This window comes from Oryza brachyantha, chromosome 3, assembly GCF_000231095.2.
Source record: "Oryza brachyantha chromosome 3, ObraRS2, whole genome shotgun sequence".
Classification (NCBI taxonomy): domain Eukaryota; kingdom Viridiplantae; phylum Streptophyta; class Magnoliopsida; order Poales; family Poaceae; genus Oryza; species Oryza brachyantha.
Window position 1 is genome coordinate 7,886,763 of NC_023165.2, and position 14,651 is coordinate 7,901,413.

Here is a 14,651-nt window from a genome sequence, read left to right on the forward strand (position 1 = left end):
TGGCTGGCTATTTATACTAGTCTATCACACTCCTTTTCACTTCTGCTTATACCTATAACCAAAATTTAAATTTTCAACTTTAAATTTGAAGTTGGTTTTGTGTTTTTTTTATCAAAGTTATAATTGGCTTTTAGATTGATATGAATACATATATAAAAGTTTTTTATTCATAAATTATTTTTTTTGTAATTATGACTTTTGACTTTTTTTAATTAAAATTCCAAACAAACATTCTGCAAATCTGGATGGAGGTTTAGGGTTAATTAGATTCCTGCAAATCTGCAAATCCGTTTTACTAGGTCCAAGTGCCTTGCTGTCATCTTCTCAGGCTCCACTAGAAATTATCGTAAGAAAAGGAGTCCGTCATGTTCCAAGGCGTACAGTAGCCGAAGCCTAACTGGCAGCGACGTGCTGCTTATCTTACCGGGTCAGGTTGTCGCCGTCAAGAAGAATTGGCATGCATTGCCGTGTCAGGAAAGAACACGCTTATCCCAACAAGCCCAAAACCCCTCAGTTTTAGTACTCAAGTTTTGTTAGTACGTGAATCATTGACATTCTTTAATCCAGTATCCATCACACTTTATAGGCGTATAGTCCCTTTTCCGATTGGAGTAGATTAAAAGATGTTGCACTAATCGCTATGGATGTGGCGTATAGTCCCTTTTCGATTAATCACTATGGTTGTGATGGTGTATTCTATTTCCTTCCCCATTCAGTCCCGCATATAGGCAAATATGGAGAGAGCCACGGTCATTGACATATGAACCCACGTGTCAATGATCATATCATGAGCAAATTTACGTACGAGTATCTGCTTGCTTCCAAATAGAGCCGGACTCCTCTCTATCTTTTGCCATATACAGTAATGCTTATAAGCCAAAATTTAAACGTTAGAGTTTTAATCAAAGTTTATTTTTCAACATTAACTTTTCAATCGCTATATATATATATATAATTTTTATTCATATTTTTTATTTATAAATATGTTATTTGACTTTTTCGATGAAAGTCCAACAATGAGGCATAGTTCTCGGTGCATGAGCAAAGATACAAATAGATCATTTAGTCTGTATGGATGGGACTCATCACATGTATAATTAGTTACGCTAAACTCCCCCAACCACCACATGTGTCATTGGTTATGCTAAACTCCACAATAGTTATGGACAGCAGAAATAATGTGGGTCCCAAATGTAAAAATAATATGAGTATTTATTTTCATGGTCACCTCATGACTATGAACTACTTTAGTAATCAATGCTATAGAAACCACGCTCAGAATATATAAAAACAGCCAATATGATAGTACTTATCGTATAATGACTATTTTTATAGCACATTATGGATGCTCTCAGCAGTTAATAATGAGAATTAGATATTTACATATTCCTCGTTGTACTTGCTTTCTGCGATTGCTGAATTAAATTTTAAATCAACACTGGATTTGGGTAATTTGCACGACTTTTCGTAAATTCGATTTCACCCTGTTAATTTCAGAAAACTCTCCGTCTGGGGATACAAAACGCCATAGGCCCAAATAAACAAGAAAGAACAGGCCCATAACTTCAACTGGCCGCAAGGTACAATGATAATGATGGATAAAATAATTCCCGGATCCTATCATAGCTCGTTTTAAAGTCGATTTCCGAAACCATTTATGTCAATAAAAGACTAAATTGATCAAGTTACCTAACATGATATATACTTGATACAACAACCAATGAACTTTTCCAACAAACAAAAGCGAACTAGATCTGTGAATTCGGATCATTAGCAGGTAAGATCATAGATGTGACATGCTGTACCACTGTCAGTTATACCAAAAAAACAACAGTGAATGAACATGAACATAGATTATGTAATAAACTATAGCCACCCTTAGATGCCGCAATTGGTTCCAAACAAATAGAATTACATATAAGAGACCAAAAGGTTTGATCCAGAGACAGGGGAACATCAACCGATACTGGACACAACCCCAAGGCTATGAGATCACGATACAGAACAAAATTCACAGCAACTGTAAGGATGAACAAAGAATAACTCAGTAAGTGGGGTAGTAGTACCCAGTATTTGCAGTGTAAGCCATTGGCATGGGGTTCGTATTGTATGCCGTAGGCATCCCATAAGGCATGGCTGGGTTGGGGGCGAAGCCATTGTTGTAAGCCCGGTCAAGCTTGGACAAACTTGCCTGCCCCTGCATGCCATCTCTCTGGTACTGCTGCCACATCATCTGCTCCTGTGTCAAGAACTGCTGTTTCTTCTCCATCTCCGCCATCTGCACATAGGACGGTGGTGGGAAGCTAAGGGATGCCGCAAACGGGTCTCCACCAACATTCTGCATGGAGCCATCTGGTGCCGGCAGAGCTAGCACTTGTGTTTTCTGTCCGGGCTGAGGTAGAGCAACACTGCTGGCACTCCCGGTTGTCACTTGTGCATTGACATGCTGGCGCACAGCACCCTGATCATACATACCATTCAGTAGCAGCGAGTCCATACCACCTGTCATTGTGGCCTTCTGCTTGGACAGATTGCTTGCTGTCTCCACAAGGGCAAGTTCCCAATCAGCCTTCCCAGGCTCAGCTGCAGGATTCTGCCAGGCGGAAGTCACCTCATTGCCACCATTTGAGGGGAAAGCCTCCCATGAGCCATTGCTTCCACCAGCTGCTGGTGGCCCTTGGAAGAGAGCCAGAGCAAGCCTGTTACCTTGCTCATCTGCGGTGACTGTTTCTTCTCTAAGGTCCACTAGATCACCCTGGGGCTGCGGTGGGGGCTCTGGCTTTACTTCCTCCACCTTCTCAGGTTCAGGCTCCTTGTAATCTTCTGGTGCAGGCAGTGCCTTTATGTCATTCATATCTTGCTCGGGCTCTTCCTCCTTTACAGGTTCAGGCTCTGGTTCCCGTGGTGGGCTCTTCGGACGCTTTGCTCGGTCCCTCATAAATTCCTCCAGTGTCTCCAGCAACTTATCAGTAACACGCTGCACCTCTGGGTACTCTGATGACCTTGCAACCCCAGTTTCCTTACACCAGCCATAGAATGCACAAAGCTCATCAATCTGCTTCGCAGCGCTGGCATATGCCTCAAATGCCTTCACACACTCAGCATACTCCATGTCAAAGAACCTATCCAGAAGCACCGCAAGAACCTCACATATATCAGCATAGAGCTGGAAGCTCTCTCTCACAATCTGATACAGTGCAACCAGCACCATCCTGCTGTGTTTTGCGCCACCTGTGGGGCGGCAAGCAAGGAACCTGTCGAGCAGCTGTTGCAGGTGGTGCATACGACCAAGGACCCGCTCTGGCTTCATATCTCTCACCGGGGTCGGTGGTTTCTTGTCATCAGCATTGTTGCCATTCCTCTCACGGTAATCATCATAGCCACCATACCCGTTCCCTGGGGGTGAGGAGTATGAGGGTGACCGGCGACCATATGGGTCAGGTGATCCCCAGCGGTCACGCGGTGATGGGCCATTGGCACTGGAACTGGCGTTGGAGCCCTGCTTGCGCTCGTGGAGGAAGAACTCAAGGCGCTGGTCGAGATACATAGCATAGGTACGGACGAAGGCAGAGTGGTCCCATGAACCAGAGTGAGCCTCGTCGCGGAAGTCAGAGAGGTTGAGGAGGCGAGTACCCCGGCGCGTGGCGTGGAGGAGCTCGCGGTGGAACGAGGGGTCTCCGTCGGCAAGGAGGCGGTGCACGAGCATGAGCGACTTGAGCGCGACTACGTAGTCGCGGGTGCGGGAGAGCCTGCGGGAGCATCCCGCGACGGCCGCGGCGACGTGGGCGCGGGAGCCGGAGGTGAGGTGGAGGATCTCGCGGATGTGGCGCTCCTCGGCTGGCTCGTCGTCGTGGCTGGTGGCCTTGACGATGAGCACGTCGAGCTCCGGCGCGATGTTGCTGGTGACCTTGGCCAGACCGATGCTGGTCTGGTCCTTCACCGCCCCCAGCGCCTTCCGGATCGTGCTCGACGACATCTCGCCGCCACCCGGGCCTCCTCCTCCTCACCAACCAACCACCCAACAACCGCGGCAGCAGCAACAGCCGCCGCCTCTTTCTCGGTTTAGATCTGAGCAGAACAAACACCGCATGAGTCTCGCAGATTACTTTCCATGTCTTTTTTTTGGCGCAAACAAAGCAACCAGCGCGAGATTTGCTCAAACAGATCACCTAACCATGAAATTTCGCAACCTCTACCCGCAAAAACCCATCGGGGCACCTACCGAGGTTGAGATCCGCGGAGCCGGGACGCGAGATCTCACCCGCCGAACCCACCAAACAAACGGTGAAATGGATAGCTAGAGACTACCACCACACGCTTAGCTCATCATCATCACCTACAGCAGCATACGTAGCTCGCTAGAAGCTCACCCCCAGCCAAAGAGGCAGCCAACAACGGAGTCCCCCCTCGTCAAAAAAGAGGCACGGATCTAGCGAGCAAAGACCCCAAGCGGAAGATTTACCTTCCCGGGTAGATCCGGGCGGTGGCGCGCGCCCGCAGCTCGAGACGGAGGAAGAGAAGCCCCGCCGCCCTCACCCGGCTCTCTCTCTCTCTCTCTGGCCTCCTCGGGTGGGAGCTCCCGGGGGGGGGGGGGCTGGTGTGGCCTGGCCCCTCAGCTGAAGCTCCGGAGGACGTAGCTGCGGTCCGCGGAGGCGAGGGAGGGAGGGAGAGACAACGAGAGGGAGGAAGAAGCGAGGCAGGAGCAGGCGGACGGCGTGTGTGGTGGTGGCGTGTGTTTTGTTTCGGGGATTTGGTGCCTTGCTGTTTTCAGATTTTTATTTCGCGAGAGGTGGGAGCGGAGCGCGGGGAGAGGAGGGGAAAGGAAAGGAAACGAAAGCGAGCTTCGCGTGGCTTCCTCGCGCACCGACGCACGCTTTGGTCCGGTCTGGTTTTGGTTTGGTTTGGTTTTCTCTCGCTAGTAGTGGTATTTTATTTTTCACCTGCGAGAGGAAAGTGGGGTGCCATGCCGTCGTCGCGGGGGCGAGCGGCGGTTGACCGCTGCGTGCGCCGCCGGGCTACGCAAAGCGAAGCGGGGCGAGGCGAGAGGGCGGCGCACCGTGGTTGCGGGGGCGGTGGCGGCTGTGCGAGTGTGAGACGTGACGGGCGGATTTTGGTGGTGCGGGTGGTGCGGCGGAAGCTGGCGGGGTTGGTCGGTCGGGCTGGGATGGCTGACCTGTCACGCCAAAGGTGACACGTCCCCGCGTCGCACCGGCGGTGACCGACCGTAGTCCATGGTGATTTGAAGGCTGGAGATGGTTAGAGCAGTTGGGCTGGGTTATTTTGTGCCGGATTATTATCGGTTTAAGAAAAAACCTTCAGAAAAACAAAGTCTGGACATGTAATTAGTTATTAGATTGATCAATAATTGCATTCATTCATATTAGCATACATCTTGCTAAATTAAGTCTCTTATCTTTCAATGGCATTGATATGATCTATTGGTTGTACCACCCGGAAGGCCTAATAAATAAACAAGGAAAACACTCCATTCAGTCACAAAAGTACATTTTGATTTACTGCTATTCAATTATCTGAAATTTTAAGCACAAGCATATTCTACTATGTATTAAAATTGGATACATTCAAATTGTATTGGTAATGTATATTTTTTAAAAAAAATTGGATTATAACTCAATGTCTACATCCAAAATGGATGAACACATCCACAATAGATGTATGTAAATGTACCTAAGATGGAAGCGACTCATACCTGATCTCACTAAAATTATGTTAAAAATCAAATTGCGATGGTATCCGTAAGCAACGGGATTTAAACCTTGACAGGTGAAGTTATGCACTCATGGTTCTACTACCATACACATATGTTTCCTCATATTTATTTGATTACACAAACATAGTACTGCTCCTTCCCATATTTATACAATTAGAAAAATATATCTTAAAATATATACTCCGTCTGTTTCTAGACTCTAATAGTAATTTTTAACTGTCACGCATGAATTGGACAATATATAGTCTTTTTACACTAAAACAACCCCATCTTTATAATTTAAAATTAAAAGATGAATTTATCATTGACAGAGCTAAGTAATTCAGCACGGTTTAAAGGGTCTAAACGTACATACGTGTTTTCCCAGATTCTTAGCAATACACACACGGCCACAGTCCCCTTTCCAGTCTTTTTTAGGGGATGGACCCTTTTTCATTTACGCCTCAATTTATTTGGCAGGTGGGCGGTGTTTTTTTGACAGATTCTTATCATAGAGCGTGGTATTGTTACACTGCACGACGGGCACGGGCTGGCGTGTGAGCTGTGAGGCGTCAAATACCAGGACGGCCGCGCGCGTTTCTCCGCTGTACCTAGCTCGCGTTCGTTTGGTACGAGGGTAAGTTAATTTGTCCTCGCACAGAAAATATAGTAATAAATTAGTACATAATTAATTAATTATTAATTATTAGAAAATATAAAATAGATTAATATGAATTTTTAAAACAACTTTTCTATAAATTTTTTTTTGCAAAAAATATACTATTTAGTAGTTTAGGAAGCGTGCGCGTGAAAAACGAGGAGGTAAGTTAACTTGTGGGGGGTTGAAGGCCCTAGCCTGCAAAGGTGGACTAAACGCGCGTGCTTGCTTGGTGGACTGTACTCTCTTATAATGGATTCTGACTTTAATGTTTGATTATTTGTTTTATTAAAAAAATTAAAAGTATTATTTATTTTGTTTATTATTAAAAGTAGTTTAAGTATTACTTATAAATTTTTATACTTATACTAAATTTTTAAATAAAACGAATAATAAAAAATTATAAGTGAATAGTCAGAATCTCATAGGACAGATAATAATAAGAGATTATATTTAAATAGTTAGAATCTGGACAGATACTAGTAGATTGCTGGCATTGGGGTGGCCAAACCCCGTCAAATCGATCTGTTGTGTAACTAGCCGCGGATACTACGAGAGCAGGGAGAGTGGCTCCAGCGAGCACGTTTCCTGTGGTCGTCCCTTCCTGTACGGTTGATTAACTTTTTACAAGGTCATCCAAGGCTGTGCTAATGCCTGCTGCTTTAATTTCTTTATCCGTTGAATGATTCACGCTTTGACGAATGATTCACGCATTGACACCGTTGCCGATGTGTTTTCGGTATGGTTCTGCTGCCTTCCTCTCGAAACAAGATTATTTTTTAATTTTTTATATAATATTTTAACTCTTCATTTTATTTGAAACTTTTTTAGATTAATATTTTTATTCTTACTACGTGATAAAACATGAATAGTACTTTATTTTTTTAAAGATTTTTATAAATTTTTTAAATGAAACGAATGGTCAAACGTTGGACACGGAAAAACGAAAAATAAAATTATTATAGAACGGGGAGATAGTAAGTTCTAATTATTGTATCATTATCCTCCCGTATATGTGGTGGAAAAAAAAAACTAATGTTCCATGTGGAGAACCGTTGGGTGAAATGGATCATATACTGGAAAGGGCACGAGGTTCCCATTCAGCTGCCATTAATTCGTTTTAGAGGCTCTTTTATGGTTATCGAGGAAACCCCGAAAATATGAAAATTTTCTTATAACTTACTATCCAAAAGTATACCAGAAAAATATGAAAATTATCATATAACCAAGACCGATCAATATCCGAACGGAACGGACTTGACTTAACACTGAAATTGTTGCATCCTACACAAAAGCGCTTGTCGTTTCAATCAAGTGAAGACTGAGAAGTTGACTTCTTCTAAAAGATTTATTCCTTATTAACTAGGGGCGGACCTAGAGGTAGGTAGTTTAGGCTCGAGCCTTACTGACTTAAAAAATTGCATTAAAATGACTAAGTTCTAGTTTAAATTTATTAAAAAGATTAATACTCTATTGGTCAGACTCGATAAATCTCTCGTTCTGCCTCAGTAATAACCCATAAAATGTTTTCCTTTATTTCTAGCAGGGTGACATTCCAAAAGTCATAAACAAAGTATACTTTTGGGGTTTTATTTTGTCCTGATGTCCTGCATCTTTGCGTGGGGACAGATAGAGCATTTCAAGAAAAGGTTAGGCATCTTGTTCTTGATGAACCAGTGAAGCTAGCGGGCAAAAAAAAAAAAGGCCATGGCACGTCACACGGCATCCATGATCCATCACTGAGAGGAATGGCATCTCTTAGTCACCAAGTAAAACGTCCACATTGGTAAGCTTCGTACATGATTAAGAAAGGATACCTCAACTCCGAAAGTTATGTGGCCTTTAAGTGAATAATACCTTTCAGTTTAGGCAATATTTGCTAGTCTAATGTTACATATATCCTGGTACTTCCTGCAACAAATTGATGTAACTTTTGGTGATATGTAGAGACGTTTTTCACGAAAATATACAATCCCGCTGTTTTTATGTAAAATATAATAGGTGCTTGATAAAATACGCCATACCTTTCATTTCTTCGGCCACCCAAAATACCATATGCTCTTCGCTCGGTTGGCATAAAAAAAGTGTGTGCGAGGAGCAAAGAGTAGGGTGGCACCATCGTCTGGAAGAGGCGATGAAATTTGGCGGTGGACGCATTTCTAAGTAGAATCACGGGCTCTCATTATTTTGCTACTGTAACTACTGTTTATAAACCAAAATTTATATTTTAAATCTTAATTTTAGATTTGATTTTATAATTTTTTACATTATAGATTATTTTACAACATTGGTTTTTTAGTTAATATGAAAAAATATATAAAAGTTTTACCTGAAAACTACTTTTTATTTGAAAGAAATGTGATTTCTTTTTTCTTTCAAAAAGCAACACTATGGGAGCCATGGTGTTTTTATGACATACAAGTAGCACATATTTGTGTCCATGACCATGTCCATGTTTATGAAACTGAATCCCTTGCAGTACTAGGTGCAGTATTACTTAATGACATATGGATATAGAATTTTAAAAGATCACGTATCGGTGCACTAGTAATGCAAATACAGTACTACAAAAAACCCATGCCTCATGTCCATGTGTTACCCTTTTCATTGTTATCTAGGAAGACCATGGTAACAGGCTCCAACGTTACTAAGGGGTACGGTGCATAAAGAGACATAGAAGTTGTTGGTTTGTTTTGTTTGAAGGAAAATTAACCATTTTGTGGGTATTATCTGTCATCTTAAAAATAACCATTTCTAAAAAAATTTATAGAGATCAATAGGAGAGGTAACTAAGAAGGCAGCTACAATACCAACTATATATATGTTAGTTATCTTCTGGGTACTCCATCGAATAATCCAGCGGGACTCGATGACATTTCAAAAGAAGGGTTTGGTCTTTTGCTGCTTGAGATTAGTAGGGGTATAAATGATTCAGCTTTGGAGGGATAGTTGTCATATGATATCCTAAAATATAATTTTTAAACGGATTCGGAGTCGGTGTGAGTGTCGATACGAAACATATTATTTTGGACGATGGATATGGTGCTGAGCCATCTTGGAAAAGTATTAAAAAATATCGGATATAACATATATACGTAATCCATACAATATTAAATAATCACTACGATACACACCAATATCACAAAGCACTATGTGTTGTTAAAGACATAGCACTACACGTTGTCCAATTATCCATGCTTCATAGTCCATACAGATACAATACTACTAATAAGATATAATTAGTAACTGTGAAAGGTAGACAGCACATTATGGATTTCAAATATCAATCAATACATAAAATTACAGCTATGGGTTAGATGGTTGAATGAGCTAAAAGTTGAAATATCCAAAAAAAAACTAACTATCGAATAATCCGCTCAAAATATTAGATTATCCGCATTCACTATATTACTCAAACCACATCCATATCCTCGCCTATATGCTATTGTCCGCATCTGTTACCGTACTCGTTGAATATTTAAAAACCCTTAGCATACCTACACTTCCGATGAATACAATTCGGATAATAGGACCATTTCCGTCCCTGCTTAGGAGTATATATATTTACCGAGACATGCATGGACTGATAGACAAATAATTATCTGCCTTATCCTTACGTTTACATGAAATACATCACGAACTGAAATATAATTGTGGCAAACTTTTCTAAGTGTAACACAAGAAAATCTAAAATTAACTTTGAAATTCAGTTATAAAATTTATATTTTTCGTAACAGCTTATAAAGCTGAACAAATTTCCCACCTAGTAGTATTACTTTGCCAAAAAATGTCTGAAAAGTAAAGTATCATCCTGACTGCCTTTGACACCGAAGGACAGGTGCTCGACACGTAGACTCAGGCCATCATGGTCTGAATGTCTGATAGCGACGCTGCATTTCTTTCCACTCAAAACCGGTTTTCTTCAAAGAAGAGCATTGCAATTTCCTCTATCGGTTGTTAGCCCTTTAGTTTGCAAAAAGTTTTTATAAAAACATCAAATCAAGTTTTTATATCTATTTGAAATATTAAACGTACTCTAATTATAAAATAAATTTCAGATTCTGTTGGGAAACCGCGAGACAAATCTTTTGAGTCTAATTAATCCGTCATTAGTATATATTGGTTATTATAGCACTTATGGCTAATCATGTTCTAATTAGGCTTAAAAGATTCATCTCATGATTTTCCGCATAACTGTGTAATTAGTTTTAATATTCATATATTTAATGCTTTATTTAGGTATCTAAAAATTTGATGTGATGTTTTTTTAAAAGTTTTTGCCACCCAAATGGGCCCTTAATATCGTGGACTCCAGTGAGTATTAAACTTTTTCAGTCAACTTTTAGTCTTGGTGTCTCACTGACTCCGGCCTACGGGTCACCTCTAGCTAGTGAAAAATAATGTCCATTCTGCCGGGGGGTGAAGAGTGATTTGGCTGTGCTTATACATTATTTATCAGTTTTCATAGATATATTTTCTGAACTACTAAATATTTTATTTATTTTTAAAAATTATATATAGAAGTTTATTATATCATATTTTTAAAATAGATTTTAAACTTTATGATAGTTATATCATCAAATATCTAAAAACTAGATAATCTTTTATCTTTGAACGTAATAACGTAACCTTTGTAGTATGATACGAAAGTTACTAACCGTTTACCAGTATTATTTACTGCAAAGGAATGGCCAAATCGTCTAAATAGCTAATTTATTCCAGACATTTTTTTTATCATCATATAGTGTACCCATCAGGCAGCATACTGGTACTGTATTTCAATTTTAATGGAAGTATGACGTGTGCACGTTACACTTGCAATAGAAAAGAAGACAATACCACAAACAGTCTTTCATCGAGTCTAAAGAGAAGATTGAAAAACAAAGTATAAAAGAAGATAAAGAAGTGGAGGAGAAACGAATTCCGTCACAGAGCACCGTTGATAGGATGGAGTGGTTGACAATGACGTCAGAGAACACATGAGGCCAATGGTGGTGAGCTGTGGACCTTTGGTCTTGTGTTAACCAAATAAATTTTTTTTTGCTAACAGTAATATTAAAACGCATGTTGCAACTGGAGCCAGGTGTCCCATGTGGGCTGCATAAGTGTGCTAACTAATCACCTACTTATCGAACAACCTCCTATCCATACTCGCCCTCATATATAGCCAGTAAATTTAGAAATCTCTCTGCCACACTGGCCAGGTTCACCTTTCTGACCTGAGTGCTAGAATCCGGCCTCGACATGATATTATTCGTAAAATTTTGATTAAATTGCAGTAGAAATTTACTGTTGAATTTAACTTCTTGAAAAACATTAGAAATTTTACTCAGGATCTACTTTCATTCCGCATCGAAACCTATTTTTTGGTGTGATTTTCGATTGGTTTCGGTCAAAAACGTAAACCCTGCCACTGCTGTGATAAAAAGAAACTGGTAGTAACACGTGAAATGAGTACTGTTTCCCCACTAAAAGGGGGTTTATTATTTGACTATTTCAGAAAAAAACAACAAACATAAAATAGTTTATGAATAAAAATTTCATATACATGTCTTTGGGATCTTAGAAACAAAGGTTAAAAAATAGACCACCATAAAAACCTCCAAAATTAAATTTAAACTTAAAATTTTAAAAAATATTTATAAACATAAATAAAAACAAAACGATAAGCCGGAAATCAAATAAAATTTAGAACTCTATGGCATTTCAGATTTGCAATCCGTGAGAACCCTAGTAACATGGGTCTGTACTCAAGCAGTGGATGACAAGGCCCACCAGGCCACCAGGCACCATCCAGATGCGCAGCGGCTCGGCCTCGCTCCACGGGCCGGAGCTCCCTTTGGAAGCGTAAGGCGTCGGTTCGTGAGGTGCCGCGTAAATGCGGCGCGTCCTGGCACGGCGTGCTTTCGATTTTTTTTTCCCACTTTTACATATTTGACATTGACATTTTATATATCTCTGAACCGGTTAGAAACAAAGGCACAAACGAGACACGAATTTAACGTGGAAAACCCTTGCGGGAAAAACCACGGGCGCCAACCGGCAATAATCACTATGAGGATATGATTACAATGCAGGGGAAACAATGAGAACTCTTTTCTTCCCGTGCAGACTACAAGAGTATATATAAGGGGAAAATCTAAGAGTCCTAGTAGGATTAGGCGAAAGAATCCTATTAGGAAACTAATCCGACTCCTAGTAGGAAACAACTGGGAGAAACCTACTAGGAAACTAATCCGGATATAATTCCAGTTACAATTCGGATCACATATTTAACAATCTCCACCTTGAGACGAATTTTCTCTTGTAGCATCAAAATCATCAATTACCAATATACACCTCACAGGTCAAATTGATTGCGCGCCAAATAGTCTCTTGGACTATACCGTAACACCAACCAAGCTTGAGCAAAGCTCAAACTTAGTGGCAGGAACTGACTTTGTCATCATGTCAGCTGGATTATCATGAGTACTTATCTTGCATACCTTAACATCACCATCAGCAATAACACCTCGAATAAAGTGATATCTGACATCAATGTGCTTAGTTCTCTCATGAAACATCTGATCCTTTGTAAGGCAAATTGCACTTTGACTGTCACAAAATATATTTATGCAAGACGTAATTCCACAAAGCTCAGTATACAAGCCTCTGAGCCAAATAGCTTCTTTGCAAGCTTCAGAAATAGCCATGTACTCTGCTTCAGTAGTAGATAAGGCAACAGTTGCTTGCAAACTTGCCTTCCAACTAACAGCACAGCCTCCAATAGTGAAAACATAACCTGTAAGCGATCTTCTCCTATCCAAATCTCCAGCAAAATCTGAATCCACATAACCAACAAGTCCATCTCTAGACGTTCCAAACTGCAAACGAGCATTAGAAGTACCACGCAGATATCTGAAAATCCATTGAACTGCTTTCCAATGCTGTTTGCCAGGATTAGCCATGTATCTACTGACAACACTCAATACATGTGATAAGTCAGGACGCGAACATACCATGGCATACATAAGTGAACCAACTGCTCTTGAATATGGAACTCCAGACATGTACTCAATATCAACTTCTGATTGTGGACAAAAATCTGAAGATAATCTGAAATGTGCAGCTAAAGGAATGCTTACTGGCTTTGCATCATGCATATTGAAGCGACGAAGGACCTTTTCAATATAACCTTTCTGGCTAAGATACAACTTGCCAGACTGTCTTTCTCTGGTAATTTCCATACCGAGGATTTTCTTTGCTGCACCTAAATCCTTCATCTCAAACTCACTACTCAGTTGTGCCTTCAATTTTGCTATCTCTGATTTGTCTTTTGCAGCAATCAACATATCATCAACATAAAGAAGCAGATATATAATTGAACCATTAACCTCTTTAAGATAAACACAACTATCAAATTGTGATCTTTTGAAATTCTGAGAAAGCATGAAAGAGTCAAATCTCTTGTACCATTGCCGAGGTGATTGTTTCAACCCGTAAAGGGACTTATCCAACCTACAGACAAGGTTTTCTTTACCAGGAACAACAAAACCTTCCGGTTGCTCCATATAGATGTCTTCTTCTAACTCCCCATGTAAAAATGCAGTTTTCACATCTAATTGCTCTAGTTCATAATCATGTATTGCAACGATACCAAGTAAAGTGCGAATTGAACTATGCTTCACAACTGGGGAAAACACATCATTGAAATCAATACCTGGAATCTGGCTATATCCTTTAGCAACTAACCTTGCTTTATATCTTGCCTCATCAGTTGGAGATATACCTTCCTTTCTTTTGAAAATCCACTTGCAACGGATAGGTTTCTTCTCCTTTGGCAATTCCACCAATTTCCAAGTATGATTCTTTTCAAGTGACTCCATCTCGTCATGCATGGCAGCTATCCATCTATTGCTATCGGCAGAAACAATAGCCTCAGAATATGAAGAAGGTTCTGCATTACCTTCGATTTCTTGCGCCACACTCATAGCATAAGCAACTATGTTCGCTTCTTCGATCAATCTTTGAGGGGCTTTAATATTTCGCCTAGCTCTGCCTTGTGCAATAGAGTATTTTGGTGACTGCTCAACAACAGAAGAGTCTGACTCTTCAATAACCGGTGCATCTTGGTTACTAGCAATATTCTCTTTTTCTGGTACATGTACTGAACTGATCAAGTGCTCCACCTGCACGCTTGCTTTCTGCTGACTCTTAACAGGAACATTAGTAGAAGATTTATCATTCAACATAACTGTTTCATTGAAGATGACATTTCTACTAATCACAACCTTTTGGGTTTCA

The 14,651-nt window shown here is 40.8% G+C and overlaps 1 protein-coding gene across 1 annotated transcript; it reads right to left on the reverse strand.

The window, feature by feature from the left end:
• Positions 1-1,835: 1,835 nt before the first annotated feature.
• LOC102713172 (putative clathrin assembly protein At2g25430) lies at positions 1,836-4,790 on the reverse strand. Its single transcript, XM_006649781.3, has 2 exons — positions 4,463-4,790; positions 1,836-4,068 (listed from the first exon to the last, which is right to left on the reverse strand). Exon 2 carries the CDS (start codon positions 3,974-3,976, stop codon positions 2,045-2,047), a length of 1,932 nt encoding a protein of 643 aa, XP_006649844.1. The 5' UTR covers positions 3,977-4,068; positions 4,463-4,790; the 3' UTR covers positions 1,836-2,044.
• Positions 4,791-14,651: the final 9,861 nt, after the last annotated feature.